This window comes from Sinocyclocheilus grahami, unplaced genomic scaffold, assembly GCF_001515645.1.
Source record: "Sinocyclocheilus grahami isolate Dianchi unplaced genomic scaffold, SAMN03320097.WGS_v1.1 scaffold344.1, whole genome shotgun sequence".
In the NCBI taxonomy this organism is placed as follows: Eukaryota; Metazoa; Chordata; class Actinopteri; order Cypriniformes; family Cyprinidae; genus Sinocyclocheilus; species Sinocyclocheilus grahami.
The window spans coordinates 2,704,270-2,723,006 of NW_015505523.1; the positions used below are offsets into that span (position 1 = coordinate 2,704,270).

The 18,737-nt window shown below is 39.8% G+C and overlaps 1 protein-coding gene across 3 annotated transcripts in view; it reads right to left on the bottom strand.

The window, feature by feature from the left end:
• Window positions 1-18,737, bottom strand: part of gria1b (glutamate receptor, ionotropic, AMPA 1b) — a 63,962-nt gene that overhangs the window by 8,833 nt on the left and 36,392 nt on the right. For all 3 annotated transcript variants that reach the window (XM_016228835.1, XM_016228834.1, XM_016228836.1), the window contains exons 12-13: window positions 5,303-5,501; window positions 3,743-3,990 (exon numbers count right to left, since the gene is read on the bottom strand). In XM_016228835.1, coding sequence (XP_016084321.1) covers window positions 3,743-3,990; window positions 5,303-5,501 — 447 coding nt within the window. The remainder of the gene's footprint in view (window positions 1-3,742; window positions 3,991-5,302; window positions 5,502-18,737) is intronic.

Sequence of the window (18,737 nt, forward strand, 5' to 3'; positions counted from 1 at the left end):
GGAACAGGGATGTTACGGAAGCTCGAACCTTCCCGAAGGAGGTTTCGGAAGCAATACACATATGAACATTCCTTAGGTGCATTTGGAAGAATGGAGGTGATTGTAACCCTCTTGGAATGGCAGAAGTCTGCCGGGGAAACACGGGCTCAAGGCTATACCGTGGACTTTACACATATGGGATCCACTTAGGTCTTACATATGGAACCCAGCCTTCTACCAATTCTCGAGGATTCAACGAGTGAAGGCCTGGCGCCGGACGCTTCCGCCATGTCTGGCTGCCGAGGGGACGGAGGAACTCAACAGGGTCAACTATATGGACTCTCTGGAGTAGTTTTAGCAAGCCGACCCGAAGCCGGGGCTTCTCAGTGCTTCTACCCGTTTGAGGTGAGAACACAGGAGGATACCGGCTCCACACAAAGGCTATAGAATTTAGCGAACGTGTTATATCTGTGTTATACCTACAGATATCCGCCAGCGAGGCGCCACGAGCCAGCGCCCAGGAGGATGCAACACTTCTGGTAGAGTGAGCTCGCAACCTGAACAGGCAGGGCACACCCTGTGCCTGATAAGCCAGGGTGATGGCATCCACTATCCAGTGGGCCATCCTCTGCTTAGAGACGGCATTCCCCTTCTGCCGGCCTCCGTGACAGACAAAGAGCTGGTCTGAGGTCCTGAAGCTTTGCGTCCGGTCTACGTAGCACCTTAAGGCTCGGACGGGACAGAGCAAAACTAGGACTGGGTCTGCCTCCTCCGGAGGGCAGCGCTTGGAGTTCACCACCTGATCCCTGAAGGGAGTAGCGGGAACCTTGGGCACATAGCCGGGCCTCAGGGTTACCTGGGAATCAGCCGGCCCGAACTCTAGGCACGAATCGTTGACCGAAAATGCGTGCAGGTCCCCTCTTGATGGAGGCCAATGCCAGCAGGAGCAAAGTCTTCATCGAAAGGAAAGCTCAACTGTCTGCAAAGGCTCAAATGGGCCCTGTTGTAGTGCCGTGAGCACTAGAGTCAGGTCCCAAGAGGGTATAGAGGGGGGCCGTGGAGGGTTTAACCTTCTCGCCCCCCTTAAGGAACCTGACGACCAGGTCATGCTTCCCCAGCGACCTCCCTTCTACGGGGTCGTGGTTAGCAGCGATTGCAGCGACATAAACTTTAAGGGTGGATGGAGACAGCCTTCGCTCCAACCCTTGCTGCAAAAAGGACAGCACAACTCCGATCGGGCATCTTCGGGGGTCTTCTCGGCGAGAAGAACACCACTCAATGAACAGGTTCTACTTCAAAGCATAGGCGTGTCTCGTAGACGGTGCTCTCGCCGAAGTGATGGTGTCGACTACCTCTTGAGGTAGGTCACTCAGAACCTCCGTGTCCCGTCTAGGGACCAGACATGAAGTTTCCAGAGGGCTGGATGCGGTTGCCAAAGGGTGCCCCGTCTCGGAATCAGTAAATCCTTCCTCAGAGGAATCGGCCAAGGAGGGGCTGTCGCGAGGAGGTAAAGTGGACGCCCCTGAACTTGGGAGGGCGCCGGGCAAACTGAATCGCATAGCCGAGCCTGATGGTTCGAAGGAGCCATCGAGACGGGCTGGGTAGCTCTAGCCAGGCTCCCAGACACCGCGTAAGTGGCATCAACGGAACTACAGGCGTACCCGCAGTGGGGCAGCGCGGAAGAACGTGGAAGAACGCAGGGACCCGGCCCGGGCGTCTCGGTGCCAGTCCGAGGCGGGGTCTGGGTGTGTGTAACACTGACCTGCGTTTGAGCAGAGGGTGCGTGGGTAGTCCGTTGGTTCGTCCTCCCGATATGCCCACTGCTGCTCACTGGCGAGAGTGGAGGGTGACTGTGATACGGCTCTGGATCGTCCACAACCCCCCGTCCCCTAAGGGGACCCAGAGGTAGAAGAAATTGCTCTTTTGTCGAGTATTTGGGTACCACTGACCGCGAGGGCCTCTTGCTCTTTCGCTTACCACCAGGTCTGGCGGGGGCCGCCCTCGGTGACGAGCGGGCTGAGGCGCTGCCACCGGCGGCCAGTTGGAGGCAGCAGGTGCACGCCGGGGCAGGATGTACCTGATGGCCTCAGTCTGCTTTTGGGCAGCGGAGAACTGCTGGGCAAAGTTCTCCACCGTGTCGCCGAACAGGCCGGTCTGGGACACGGGGGCATTCAAGAATCTTGTCTTGTCTGTCTCGCGCATGTCGGCCAGACACAGCCAGAGATGGCGCTCCTGGACCACCATAGTGGACATTGCACGACCCAGAGACCACGCCGTAACCTTCATCGCTCATAGCGGGAGGTCCGTTGCGGTGCGGAGTTCTTTGAGAACTTCCGGGTCTTGACCACCCTCGTGCAAGTCCCTCAGTGCCTTAGCCTGGTGCACTTGCAGTAATGCCGAAGAGTGTAAGGCGGACGCAGCTTCTCCACAGGCCGTATAAGAACTGCCGATCAAGGCCGACGAGTGCCTACAGGCCCGGGAGGGGAGCAATGGTTTGTCTCATCTTTTTAAGTGGGAGAACTTGCACAATTGGTGGCTGACTAAATACTTTTTTTCCCCACTGTATATATATATATATATATATATAGGCTTACTTTCGCGCGCCACCCCGAGAACCCAATCGTCCAACCTTGAGGGTTCGGGACGCGGTGGAAGATTTCACTCGAGCCCGACACTCTCGGCGGCCCGGGAAAGCATAGCCATCATTTCCGGGCAACCAGAGGGCGGCAACGCTGACGGATCTTCATCCCCGGAGAAATCCGGCTCACCCTCCGATGCTGCAACCGACATCCGGTCGTCGGGGGGAGCCTCGGATGAAACGGGTGGTACCCCCCGGGAGGGTCCAGCCTGCTCTTTTCAGAGCTCCGCTGGTTTCGGGGTGCCGGCTGGCTGGGGCATCTCCGGAGGGGAATTCCTCACCATGACCGTAAGACCAGTCCGCCCACTGCCAGAAGAAGGGTGCCCCCAGCTGCCGCCAGAGGGAACCCCAGATCTAGGCAGTGGCACGGGCACTCCGCCCCCTTGCAGGTAACGGAGTCTGGTCCGCAACTCCAAGATGGTCATACCCCCGCAATGGGAGCATGAGTCATCTACGAAAGCCACCTCAGGGTGCTTCATGCCCAGACACGAGAGGCAGCGATCGTGACCATCACCCGGCGCCAGGTAACGACCGCACGCAGAAACACACGGATGGTACGACATCTTTAAAAACACGTTCCACCCGTGAAGCTCTTTTAGATGGAATTTGCTCTTTTAGTGTGCTGAAGCGCACAGGGGAGATGGCCGTCTGCAGCACACACAAGGGTAGTGCAGCCTGTTGTGTGCAACCCACTCGACACGGGAAAACCACCGCCGCTGAAGCGCCGTCCACCAGCACGAGAGCCCACGAAGAGCGTGCTTGACTGTAGCTTTACTCTTAGAAGGTCAGTAGCAGAACGATAGAACCGCTCGGCTCCGAAGCGAAAAGCTGAATATGCGCTGCATCTGCTGCCTACTTATACTCACGCTGTGATCAGCAGCAGCTGGATGCAATAATCGCATGACAATGTGCATTGGCTCGTTTAGTTTACACTCGAAGTAGATTGGTCTCTCTAAGCGAGATCCCAATTCGTCGGTCATCCGACATGACGTTGAGAGTGACCGACTGAAAGGGAACCCTATGTCTAATGCTCTCATCTCTCCAGTGTAAACTCTCAGACTTTATGAATCATAATCATTGTCAAAAAAGAAAACATTTCGGAACTATTAGGAGGCTCAGGTGTACCTCAGGGCAGATCCTTTAGGTGTGGCTACTCCATAGCCCTTTGAGTCCAGGTTTCCTCCCACCTTCATGGTGTCACATGGTTTGCGCTGCTCAATGTATTCGTTCATTGTGGACTCCAGCAGATACGCATACTTCCCTTTGGACTTCCTCACCCGCACGACACCTTCGTCTGTCGTCTTCACAAACACAGAAGGCTCTGTAGACTTCATGTAGGACCACATCTTCTCAAATACCGCAATCTTCGATCTCTGAGGATGGATATAATGACGTTAGATTGATCAAAAGTGACAGTAAAGACATTTATAATGTTACAAAAGATTTCTATTTAAATAATAGAATCCTGAAATAAATGTATAAGTTTTCACAAAAATATTAAGCAGCACAACTGTTTTCAACATTGATAATAATAAGAAATGTTTCTTGAGCACCAAACCAGTATATTAGAATGATTTCTGAAGGATCATGTGACACTGAAGACGAGAGTAATGGCTGCTAAAAATTTAAATATATTTAAGAGTTTATTTCAAATTGTAATAATATTTCACAATTTTTTATAAATTTTTTTTAATCTACAGCAGTGATAATTATCATTGAAAAACAACTTAAATTTCCGGCTTTTCCTCAGAAATGCTTTTTCTGTTTTTGTATTTTTAAACTTAAATTTAAAACAGGCACCTGATATCATGGTTATCAGAGTGTTGCATCATTTCAGGTAGTTCAGAACAATTTTTGACCAATTCTCTCTTTGAATACTGTATGTACAAATAAAACATGCAAAAATTGAGAAGCTACAACAGCTTCTCACCAGGGTAGTACCCTCTTCTTTGTACCTTATCTCCTAAAGGGTGCATATTAATACCTTGAGGCTGAATATTGGTATCTTAAAGGAACACTCCACTATTTTTGAAAATAGGCTCATTTTCCAACTCCCCTAGAGTTAAACAGTTTAGTTTTACAGTTTTCGAATTCATTCAGCCGATCTCCGGGTCTGGCGGTAGCACTTTTAGCTTAGCTTAGCATAGATCATTGAATCTGATTAGACCGTTAGCATCTCGATCAAAAATGACCAAAGAGTTTCTATATTTTTCCTATTTAAAACTTGACTCTTCTGTAGTTACATCATGTACTAAGACCAACGGAAAATGAAAAGTTGTGATTTTGTAGGCCGATATGGCTAGGAACTATACTCTCCTTCCGGTGTAATAATCAAGGAACTTTGCTGCCGTACCATGGGTACAGCAGGCGCAATGATATTACGCAGCGCCTGAAAACAGGCTTATTGGAAGTTACCTAGCTGGGACTAATTTCAGGCGCTGCGTAATATCAGACCCGGAGATCGGCTGAATGGATTCGAAAACGGTAAAACTCAACTGTTTAACTCTAGGGGAGTTGGAAAATTAGCCTATTTTCAAAAACAGTGGAGTGTTCCTTTAAAGTACTAATATGCATGTTTTAGTGGAAGATACGGTACAAACCTAAGGCACAATCTTTGAGGGTACTGACAAAAATATAATTTTTGCACATCTTTTCTGAGAGTATAGTGAAGTACTTCCCTCTTACCCTGAAGAACTCTTTGGTGGATCCTCCATCCAGAGTCCCATAGGCAATCTCCGTTTGCTTAGCCAGATCCTCTGCACTCTCGATGGGTGACACCATCCTTTCCACAGTGAGGAAGGCAGCCAGGTTGGCTGTGTAGGAGGAGATGATAATCAGAGTGAAGAACCACCACACACCTCCAACTATACGACCAGAGAGAGATCTGTGGAAAAAAAACACACAGGTGGTTAACAGCCTGACATATTATAGCGATCTCTATTAAATTAGACTCATATTGAAGAGTCCTATTTTTAATATGATTTTCATTTCTAGCTGTGCACAAAGTGGAAAGATAACGATTAATTAATAAATTAATTACTTTATCAGCAGGCATATATGATGAAGAAAGGGCTTCTTAATGGCTGATCTAGTTATAAATCGGATCCTGATCAGGATTTAAACAAAAGCAAAGGCATTTTCGGCCTCTGTATTGCAGAATTTAATTATCATCAGAACTTTATCATCAAAATGTTTGAAACATCAAAACGAATGACCGGAGGACTGCTGCGGTTACAATAAACATCTTAGAAATATACTGTAAAATGGTGTTGCTTTCCTTAAAAGAGCTGCTGGATGCATTAAAATGGAATAAGCTACTGTTATACACACACATACTGAGAAAATATCCACATTTTTTTAAAGCCACATTTCCGAAATTACAAGCAGTTTATGAGAGATGCCGGTATGCAAGAATGATTCCCAGTATTTTAAAAACACGGCAAAGAAATTCAGATTGTTATATTTATTTTTGGATATATTCAATGGTGCAATAACATCAACATCAAAAGAGATTTAAATTGAGAAAACAGCTTGTTCTCATGGATTCAAGTAATGCACAAGTCAGCATTTTTAAGATGCGTAAATGAAACGAGTGGAAAGAAAAAGTCTCCCAGAAGTTGTAAGGCAAAATTAACTTGCTTGTGTAAATAATAATAAAAGAAAATTAAGGCATAACCCTGCATGTTTTTGTCCAGAAGACATGGCCTGCTTTGATCTGTGACTTCTCAATACATGTCTATTGATCTCAGTGCCTCAAACATTGAAAACATTCTTCACTGTTCCCTTTGAATAAAAGTCTTAAATTTAATCAAAGATCCTGTTCTGCCGAGCTTGCACTAAAGTTCTACTTTCCAATACATGCTGCACACAATTCCACCCCTTTTCACTTTCAAAGGAACTATATTCTCTTTCAGCTTCCAATTATATTATCAGTTATTTTAAAGGGGCCAATAAACCACTTTGAATTTTTATAGGGAAGCAAAATGTCCTGCATTATAAAGGGGAACTTGTTGGAATGTTAATACATGTTAGATATTGAATTGATCCAGAACAGAAATTATAGTTCATGCTACTAATAAAAGTCTACAAAATTTAGTATTGTCAACTTAAATGCCATTAACAGAACTACAATCTAATTATTTCACACACACACACACTCTTTATCATGTCAAGAGCACAGTAAAAATAAATAAATATATACTCGCTAATATATTTGATAAAAAATTCAGCATTAAACAGTAATACTGTAAAATATTATTACAATGTAAGATAACTGTTTTTATTTGGATACATTTTAAAATGTAATTTATTCCTGTAATTGCAAAGCTGAATTTTCAGCATCAACGCTCCAGACTTCAGTGTCACATGATCCTTCAGAAATCATTCTAATATGCTGATTTGGTGCTAAATAAACATTTATTATTATTATCAATGTTCAAAACAGCTTCTTAATATTTTATGTAGGAACTGTGATACTTTTTTAAAGGGGTCATTGGATGTGACATACACTTTTACAAGTAGTTTGAACTGTTTTTTTAATCTACTAAAATCATTACCTCTTTCTCAAATCAAGCCGTTCTCAGCTTCTTGTCTGTGTGACATCACACAGACCCTAGCCCCTCCCATGATTGTTGATTGACACACGCGTTTCACCTTAGACCCGCCCTGAGTGAGCTGTCATCAGTCCGCTATTGTTTCACCGCCGGAGCAGATGTAGACAAGAATGGCTCCTAAGCAATTGAGGTGTTTTGTTGTTGGATGTAATAATGAACATAGCAGTCGTCATTTACTCCCAACATCTGAGCCGCTGAAAACGCAGTGGATTACCTTTGTTTCTGAAAGGAATGCACCCACGATCTACCTAAATGCATTTATGTTCGCGCGAATCATTCGTGATCCAGCCTCACCTAACGTTACAGAAGAAGTGAGTATAAGGTTTTTTTTTTTATGAATCTTCTCAAATAGCCTTTCCTAATAACGTGCTAGTTAGCAAGTTTCACGATGAATGCGGCTAAAGTTTACTGTCTCTCAGAGAGCTGCTCGGAAGAGAGGGGCAGGGTGAGCAGAGCTCATTTGCATTTAAAGCGGCATGCAAGAAAACGGCTTGCTCTGAAAAGAGCTGTTTTTGGCAAGGTAAAAAGGGTGTTGTTTTACGCTACCATTGAGAAATTTTAACAAAAGTATGTTATAGACTTTTCATTAAGACCCTAAAGAATCATATTAACTTGTGGAAAATGGGCATCCGCTGATCCCTTTAAGGATTCTTTGATGAATAAAAATAATATATTTTTTTATTTGTATACATTTATATTTTGTATAAATATAAATTTACTGTAACTTTTGATCAATTTATTGCATCTTTGCTGAATTAAAGAATTCATTTATTTAAAAAAAAATGGTAGTGTATATTATTTTATTTTTTGTGAGAATTGCATTCTGGTTCAATCATGACCTATGTAGTGTTCTGCATTTAGGAAAAAAAGTGAAGTGTATTACATCTCTTACAAGAGAAATAGCTCAAAAGAAATAATGCAAATAAATGAAAAAGAGGAAAACGACAGTAAAGTAAAAACCTCCCTTAACTCACCGCCTACCTCACATCAGACTGTCTCTCTCTCATTCTGTTATACACTGCTTATCTTCGTTGTCTCTCTCACCTACTCGGTTTCCCTATTTTCACATGTCCGCTCAGCTGTAAGAAGTGTGATATGAAGTTGACTTCCATTCACTCTGTCAAACAGACGAATGCAGCTGTTTTGTGAGGTACGTCTACCTTTATAACCATCAAAGTCAGTAGTGTGTTTGCAAACAAAAAATTATCACCACAATAAATTCTTGTCTCTGTGTTCTTTGTGGATTTAAGTGAAATGCCGCATTAAAGCGATATTTGCGATATGATTGGATATGACAGGTTATGTTCGGCTGTGATTGGTTCATGCTATAAATCCCACCTTTCGTGATTAAGTCTGAATACAATAATACAACAATATAATGCCGTTAACGGGAAGACTAATTTAAAAAAGTAAACAAACAACACACACTTATATATAACCACTTTGTTACATCAAAATAAGACTTGAAATGGCCTGAAAACATGATCTGTGGGAGTTTTTAGTGAGTAATTTTTTGGGGGTGAAATCCATGTCTGTGAACAATATTTACAGAGATTTGGTGACTGATGTTTTGAAAAAAAAAAAAAAAAAAAAGTTAAAAGTTAACCATTAAAAAGAATAGCTAAACATAAGTTCACAAATAAAATATATGGTTTAAATTGTTACTGCTTTAAGTTATTATTTTGGAATAAATGTAAAATGCATAAAACACTTCATGAGCTTCATACTTGGCGTTAATAAACAGACTATTGATTACATTGTTAATGCATAAGTAATTAGTGTAAGTAATGTTTTAATGAATTTACATTTGATTAAAAAAAAAAACTTTCTGAGGACTTTGCCTTCTCATTTTAGACCACCGCACACCATTACAGGTTCACAAGTATCTGAACATAGGCAACTTGCACATTAGAGGAATACCGGCAGTGCAAATCCCCTAATGAATACTCCAAATGAATTATCAAACTAATCCGTAGAATAAGGGTCACTCCTACACTGAAAGCAAAGTAAAAGGTTCTCATGGACAAACATTCTTTCAAACACCCTCAATAATGTCTCCACGGAGACACGACAACTCACAATAGAGCTGTAACAAACTAAAAATAAAAGTCTCCTTGTCGTTCCACTTTGTAATGCTGCAAAATGTCTGTTCCATTAAAGAAACGCGGATGGCTGCTGTTGGGAACGTTGCGACATGCTGATCGTCTCTGGTGTCACAGTTCTGTTAAACACTGCAGAACATTTCCAAACACTCGGGATGGCAAGGCCACCTCGACAGTGGGAAAGGCCTGAGCGAGACTTCCCTCCAGGCTTCTATGTATGTGTGTTTGTATTGTGAAATTACACTAATATGCTTGTGACCTAAATGTGTGACCTAACGTAATGTATATGTGACCTGCTGGTGTCATTGTGTATGGAAGTGTTTGTAAACGGGAGAGTATTTTTGTACTTTGGAAAAGGAATCTGGACAAAGTTGAAGTGACAGTCGGAGGCCCGCGGGAGGAAGGGGGCACCACGGCGCCTGGGTTGAACTGTCATGCTCGCTGCAGAGCCTGATGGTCTGACCCCACACAAACACACAGAGACACAAAAAACACACTCCATAGCTCAAATAATGATCCTAAGGCACACAACATGTATTGCTTCCTCAGGGTTACTACTCGCTCTGTTTCTCAGTCACACACACATTTCTTCATGCTCATATCCTGGAGCGCACTTGGATTATTCTTCAGCAGGTGTGAACAGACAGATCATTGGCCTCAAGGCCAATTTAAATCATTGGAAAATTAATCTGGCCTTTATGCGACAGCTTTCCAAGGAGTCATATCTACACCGTTCCTCATGTGAGCAATCTTCATAGTAATAGTTCAGTGGAGGTCATTCTATCTATTGTAATTGGGTTTTACTGTTGAAAACACCTATGGCTAAAATAACTTACATTTTCACTTTATTTTCTAAGGTGTCAAGATTTGGCTGGTTAGCGTAGCAAAGTTAGCTCTTGCTGGTAGATGTTGTAACTACATCTAGACTAAAATGCATCCAGCTTTTACTCTTTGATTACAAAAGTTGCCATGTGCTCTGATGAATTAAAATGTAAAAATATAAGACACATAAATAATATATAAATATCAATACAGTATATACACAATTAAAGATTATTGACAGAATGATAGACAGACAGAATAACATACATTATGACAGACAGAAAGATAGAAAGACCAGACAGAATGATAGACAGACCAAACAACAAACAGAACGATAGACTAACAGAATGATAGACAGAACGACATGACTACAGAAAGAATGACAGATACACAGCACAACATACAAACAAAACAACAGACAGAATGTTACCCAGAAAGTACAGTAGACAGACAGGACCACAGACAGACAAAATGACAGACGGACAGGACAACAGACAGACACAGCAATAGATGGAAAGAATGACATACAGGATGACAGACAGAAAGACAAATAAAACGATAGACAGACATGACGATAGAATAACAGATAGACAGAATCATAGGCAGACAGAATGATAGACAGACAGAATGATAGAAAGACAGAAATAACAGACAGGACGACAGACAAAATGATAGAACGGCAGATAGAATGAAAGACAGACAAAGCAACAGACAGAACAATAGACAGGATGACAGACAGAATGATAGACAGACAAAACAACAGACAGAAAGATGGACAGGATGACAGACAGAATGATAGACAGAATTAAAGACAAAACAGACAGAACGATAGACTAACAGAATGATAGAGAGAATGATAGACAGACAAAACAACAGACAGAATGACAGACAGAATTAAAGACAAAACAACAGACAGAACGATAGACAGAACGACAGACAGACAAACAGAATGATGCCAGAGCAACAGACTGAACAATAGACAGACATGATTACAGACAGAATGATAGACAGACAGCATGATATACAGATTACAGACAAAACAACAGAATGTTACACAGAAAGTACAGGAGACAGACAGGCCCACAGACAGAAAGGATGACAGAGAGACACAATGATAGACAGAACTATAGCGGAGTTTCCATTGCCCTTCAAATTGCACAAATTTAAATTGCGAATTGAAAATACGCCCAATGAAAAGTTTTACGCTCACATGAGGTCGTTTTTCAGGCAATTCAAAAAAGGAATATTTCAAAAAACTGCAATGGAAAGTTTTTTGCACATTTACAAGTCACCTGGCATATGGAAAAGTCACATGATCATGGTTTAATGTACTATAACCTCATACAAGTATAAGGGGCTTTCCTTGCCATTAATGCTTGGATAACCCCTTATTTACACTGCAAACGTCTACGGCACATAGATAAAACTAGTACTTCCTGTTTGTATTTCAACAGGTGTTACTTTATCTTTAATTAATGTAAGATTCAATGATGCAGAGCAGAGAAATAAATCCCATTAATGAATTAATAACCCAATTAACGCTACAGTGATCAAGATGTGTGTCTCAAATAAAGATTTTATGAAGTTGAACACAGATGTTTCTACTAACAGGTGGCTTTTAGCAGTCACAATCTAAAAAGACAGGTCACATAAGCACACTGTTTACATAGCCTAGCTGCTGCAACACTCAAATGTGCTATGAAATGCTACAGTGTTGATGCTAGTGGACGTGACAGTGATAGTGAATTACATGCATAGTAAACAGTCTGCAATTCCCACTTCTGGGTGAACCACTGAAAGAAGAGCAGCAATCGTGGAGTTATTAATTTATATAGCATCAGAGTCATGTCAGGCTGCTGTGCTTCAGTAATTCTCTGCTCACATTTTGTGGCTTGCTAATCATCTGTGCCATCTCCTCCTGACTTCAGATTACGGCATTGCTCGAACCGAGTTAATTGCTTTGATTGCTCGCGTGCTTACAGTAGCTTCTCTATTTGTTATCTGTCTCGAGAGACGTCAAAGAGACTTTGTTTTTGGCACCTTTGTAAGAAATAATGAATTAATGAAATCCCTTCATAAGCACCTCATCAGAAACTAATCAGAGAATCAGAGGCTAGATGAGGTAACGGAGTTTTATGAAGCAATGGCACAGATGAGCTGGAGTGAATAACAATGTGAACAGTCAGAGCTCTGAGTGGCAGCTCTGACATTTGTCGAGGACAAACAAGTTTCCTGTCAGAGATAAATACTGTAAGCAGCCTGGTGTCTTCTGTCTGGCCCACACAATTCTCATTACCAAAACACTTTTTTTAAAGAGTGGTTTCTGAAATGGCTGACAAATAGCCTCACAATCCAAAAAGTACCTTTATGTAACATCTTGAGGGAATATGAAGAAGTTCAAAGTATTAAATATACAACTGCCCACCAACACAAGAACTCATGCTCAAAGCTGTGTAAATTCTTTTTTTTAATCACTATTTTTGCCTTGTTTTACAGGGAGAAAAAACATCCTTATCTGCCTGTGCACCTTCTAAGATGACCGCCTGTTCACAATTAAAGTAACTTTATTAGTGATTTAATGCGTTTGCATATCTACTTTTTACAGCCATTTGTTCTCAGATCAGCAATGGGCCAGAATTTTAAACTTAACTGAAAATAATATAATATAATATAAATATAATAGGCTATAATATAATATACTGTAATATAATAAATCAACAATTTAGATCAAGAGACAATTGTTTAATACATATAATGGCATTAACAATAATAATAATGAGAACAACAACAACAGGAAAAATTATTTTAAATAATAAAAAATGTATGTATTATTTAATTATAAATTATTCTATTATTAATAATTTTATAATTATTATATTGATGTTATATTGATGTTATATTTATTAAAGAGTTATTTCTTGATCTAAATGGTTGCTATATATAATATATGTAACTAGAAATTAATGAGATGATTAATCAACACAGGTGGAAACTAATGAACTAATCAGGGAGAGTGCGATTCAAACACGGAATACTTTAATAAACAACTCAGGAACCAGGAGACGATGATAACACAACTAAACATGACGGAGAACGGATCAAGACTAAAGGGAGAACTGAGGGCTTATAAGCAAGAACCAAACAAAGGGAACGAATCAGATGAATAATCAACACAGGTGGAAACTAATGAACTAATCAGGGAACACAGGAAAACTAGGTTACCGGCAGGAAGAACAGAAACACAGGGAAATCTAAACAGAACATAAACGTGACATATATATATATATATATACTGTATATATTACCTTTTTTAACATCTTTGCAAATTTTTTAAAAATAAAAAAGCTTAAATGATTCCATTGCATAAGTACTCATACCCTTATCTGGGACAGTTGAAATTTAGCTCAGGAGCATTCATATTGCTTGTAAATGTTACTACATTTTGAGTGAAGTTAACCTGTGGCGAATTCAATTGAATGGGTATGATTTGGAAAGACACACATGTCTTAATAAAAGGTCTAACAGATGATAATGCATAACCAAGCCCTGAGGTCAAAACAACTGCCTGTAGAGCTCAGAAACAGGTTTGTGTCAAGCCACACATCTGGGGAAGAGATCGAAAAAAATTCTTATGCATTGAGGGTTCATAGAAGCATGTAGTCTCGGTTACCCTTAATGGAAGAAGTTTGAGATAACCAGGACTCTTCCTAGAGCTGGCCTCCTGACCAAAACTGAGCAATTGATGGAGAAGAGCTTTGGTTTGAGTGGTGACCAAGAAGCTGATGGTCACTCTAGTTGAGCTCCATGATCATATATCCAGATGGGAGAAACCTACAGAAGGACAAACATCACTGCAACATTCCACCGATCTGGGCTTTATGGCGGTGTGGCCAAACTCAATCCTCTCCTCAGTGAAGACACATGAAAACACACTTGGAATTAGCAAAAAAGCACCTAAAGTACCCTCAGACTCTGAGAAACAAGAGTCTCTGGTCTGATGGACCTCAATTCTAAGCATCATATTTGAAGGAAACCAGGCACTGCTCATCACCTGCAGAGTACCATCCCAAAAGTAAATGGGCTGGTAGCAGCCTCATGCTGTGTATCAAGATATAGAGATAGCCTTAATGAAAACCTAATCCAGAGCATTCAGAACCTCATATTATTAATAATTTTATAATTATTATATTGATGTTATATTGATGTTATATTTATTAAAGAGTTATTTCTTGATCTAAATGGTTGCTATATATAATATATGTAACTAGAAATTAATGAGATGATTAATCAACACAGGTGGAAACTAATGAACTAATCAGGGAACACAGGAAAACTAGGTTACCGGCAGGAAGAACAGAAACACAGGGAAATCTAAACAGAACATAAACGTGACATATATATATATATATATACTGTATATATTACCTTTTTTAACATCTTTGCAAATTTTTTAAAAATAAAAAAGCTTAAATGATTCCATTGCATAAGTACTCATACCCTTATCTGGGACAGTTGAAATTTAGCTCAGGAGCATTCATATTGCTTGTAAATGTTACTACATTTTGAGTGAAGTTAACCTGTGGCGAATTCAATTGAATGGGTATGATTTGGAAAGACACACATGTCTTAATAAAAGGTCTAACAGATGATAATGCATAACCAAGCCCTGAGGTCAAAACAACTGCCTGTAGAGCTCAGAAACAGGTTTGTGTCAAGCCACACATCTGGGGAAGAGATCGAAAAAAATTCTTATGCATTGAGGGTTCATAGAAGCATGTAGTCTCGGTTACCCTTAATGGAAGAAGTTTGAGATAACCAGGACTCTTCCTAGAGCTGGCCTCCTGACCAAAACTGAGCAATTGATGGAGAAGAGCTTTGGTTTGAGTGGTGACCAAGAAGCTGATGGTCACTCTAGTTGAGCTCCATGATCATATATCCAGATGGGAGAAACCTACAGAAGGACAAACATCACTGCAACATTCCACCGATCTGGGCTTTATGGCGGTGTGGCCAAACTCAATCCTCTCCTCAGTGAAGACACATGAAAACACACTTGGAATTAGCAAAAAAGCACCTAAAGTACCCTCAGACTCTGAGAAACAAGAGTCTCTGGTCTGATGGACCTCAATTCTAAGCATCATATTTGAAGGAAACCAGGCACTGCTCATCACCTGCAGAGTACCATCCCAAAAGTAAATGGGCTGGTAGCAGCCTCATGCTGTGTATCAAGATATAGAGATAGCCTTAATGAAAACCTAATCCAGAGCATTCAGAACCTCAGACTGGGCAGAAGGTTCACCTTCCAACATGACAATGACCCTAAGCACACAGCAAGAGTGGCTAATAGACAACTCTGTGAATGTCCTTGAGTGGCCCAGCCACAGCCTGGGATTGAACCCAATCAAATATTTCTGGAGAAACCTGAAAATGTGCGTCTGCTCCCATCCAACCTGACAGAGCTTGAGAGGTAAAGAGGTGAGAAGAATGGCAGATAATTGCCAAATGATGATGAGAAAAGCTTGTCGCATCAAACAAAAAAGTCTCGAGACTGTAAAGATGCTTCAGCTAAATATTTAGTTAAACTTATGCAATGTACTCATTTCAGTTTTTTTATTTTTAATAAATTTACGAAGTTGTGACAGTTCTGTTTTTGCTTTGTCAATATGGTGTATGGAGTGTAGATAGATGTGGGAAAAAAGTAATTTAAAGCAGTTTAACATGAGGCAGCAACATAAAATGTGAAAAAATAAAGGGCAGGGTATGAATACTTTCGCAAGGCACTGTATGTATATATATATATATATATATATATATATATAAAAGAAGTTTTAAGAAGTTATAAGAAGTTTTATATTATTATTATTGTATATTAAGTTGTTTTATTGTAGCCTAATGATTTAGTTACTATTTTGTATTATTATGTTTTATAATTCTTTTTAAGAATTAATAATCTTTAATCCTGATCACTTAAAAAAAAAAACTTTACTCTATAAAATACACTCTTGGAAGCCATGAAAGACCAGACGCGTTTCCCTCTCACTGTCTGAAGGCCTTAGGTAAAAAGAACATGATGATTCAGCACCATGTCAGTTTAATCTAGGACTTCACAAACATGAAATCCAACTGACCTCCCTCACACACAGAGCGCTATCAAGGAGTTTCTAATGATTTCGCCTCATGTCTGCCCAGAACTTCAGCATTCCTCCTTTAGCTCAAAGGAGTGAGGTGATGGAGTTTTCCACGGAAGTCCACAGCTAGCATGGAGAAACACAGTCAGGCTGAGTGCTCTGGTGCAGACAATCACATCTGTCATGGAACGCTTTCTGGCAGTGTAATCTAATTTGATTGTGTTGCTTTATTCCCTCAAGCCAAGGATATACATGTCCAACCAAAATGTCAAACACTAGCAGAGGAGCCTGCACACCCAGAGGCTCAAGGCCAATCTGCACATAATGAGGCTAGAGGACCCTATCAGGGGTGTCAACACTAGCCTAACCTATAGTTACACTTCCATCATGACTAATGCTAGCGACAAAAAATTATGTGAACAAGCGTCAGTCAGTGCAGTCAAAAAGATGGGATCAAATAAAATTTTAAATGTGTAGCTAAAGAATTATACAGCCTAAAACAAATATAAAAACATGTTTGCAATATATGCAATTGTGACTGTTTGAGGTTTTGGACAGGTGTCTTTTATACTGATAATGAGTTCAAACAGATGCCATTAATACAGGTAACGAGTGGAGGACAGAGGAGCCTCTTAAATAAGAAGTTACAGGTCTGTGAGAGCCAGAAATCTTGCTTGTTTGTAGGTGACCAAATACTTATTTTACCGAGGACTTTACCAATTAATTCTTTAAAAATCCTACAATGTGATTTTCTGGATTTTTTTTTTCTCATTTTGTTTCTCATAGTTGAGGTATACCTATGATGAAAATTACAGGCCTCTCTCATCTTTTTAAGTGGGAGAACTTGCACAATTGGTGGCTGACTAAATACTTTTTTGCCCCACTGTATACATTTAAATAAAAAAACAATTTTGCATAAATATAATGGTGCAGATAACAACAATGAAGTCATAAATGATAATTATATTATATTATATTATATTTAGGGCTGTCAGTCGATTACAATTTTTAATCTAATTAATTACATGGTGCGGCGAATAATTAATCTAATTAATCACAAACTAAATTTGGCTGTGAAAATACCCACAAGGATATTTAAAGCTATTATTGAGTTAAATGAGAAAGTATCAAGTAGACATTGCAAATAGTAGCTTTAGAAAGAAATATTTTATTTGATTCAAAAAAATTTATTACACATAAACGTATATGCTACAACGGCCTAACATAAACTATGGAACATAAAAGAAGATAATTTGAGAAACATTCCTTTTGTTACCAACAGTCTTCAAAATACCTTTTGTGTTGCGCAAAAGTAAGTCAGTCATTCAGTTTTGAAACGACATGAGGGTGAGTAAATGACAGAATTTTTTTTTTTTGGTGAACTATCCCTTTAATATTTTATTTTATTTACTTTTATTTATTCTTTTTTAAATAAATGAAATTATACTTTAAAGGGGAAACTAATACTGCCAGCAGGTGACAGATGTCTTTATGAGTTATTCATTCATTTGATTCGTTCAAATGGCTGATTCATAAACAGCTCTCTTTATGAATGGGCATTTGAATCATTGGTTCACACGATTCATTCAAAATGAGGATTCATTCAGAAATTAAACACAACTGTTCTGCGGTGGCTTTATAGGTATTTGTTTAAAATATAACACAATATTAAATCTCTTATTTACTGAACTGTTGTATAAAATGACATTTAAACTCAGGTGTTCAGGACAAAAAGACCACTCGTGTGATATTGCTCTCGCTGCTCGTGTGATATAAATATGAGACAACTCATACAGGGGCATTTTTTGTCCAAATATCTTGCATTTTAGGGCATAACTGCATTTATGTAGTTGTTACCCTGCAACATATTTATGAGATGTGAGATGACATACAAGTCTGGGGCGGGGCCAGTGCGTTAAGTTAAAATATTTTAATCACATTTTTTTTATAACTAAATTAATTACGTTAAACTGACAGCCCTAATTATATTATATCATCAAAATTCTGGAATCATTAAGATCTCTTAACGTTTCTGAAAGAACTCTTTTATGCTTTCCAAGGCTACATTTATTTGATCAACAATACAGTAAAAACAGCAATATTGTAAAATATTATTACAATTTAAAATAACTTTTCTATTTTAACATTTTATATATAAAGTTATATATTATTGTTGTAGTCCAATGATCAAGCAGGTATTGTGTCAAAAAGCTGAAATGGTAAAATATATATATATGTGACCCTGGACCACAAAATCAGTCTCAAGTCGCTGTGGTATATTTGTAGCAATAGCCAAAAATACATTGTATGGGTCAAAATTATCGATTTTTCTTTTATGCCAAAAATCATTAGGATATTAAGTAAATATCATGTTCTATTAAGATATTTTGTAAATTTCCTACCATAAATATATTAAAACTTAATTTTTGATTAGTAATATGCATGGCTAAGAACT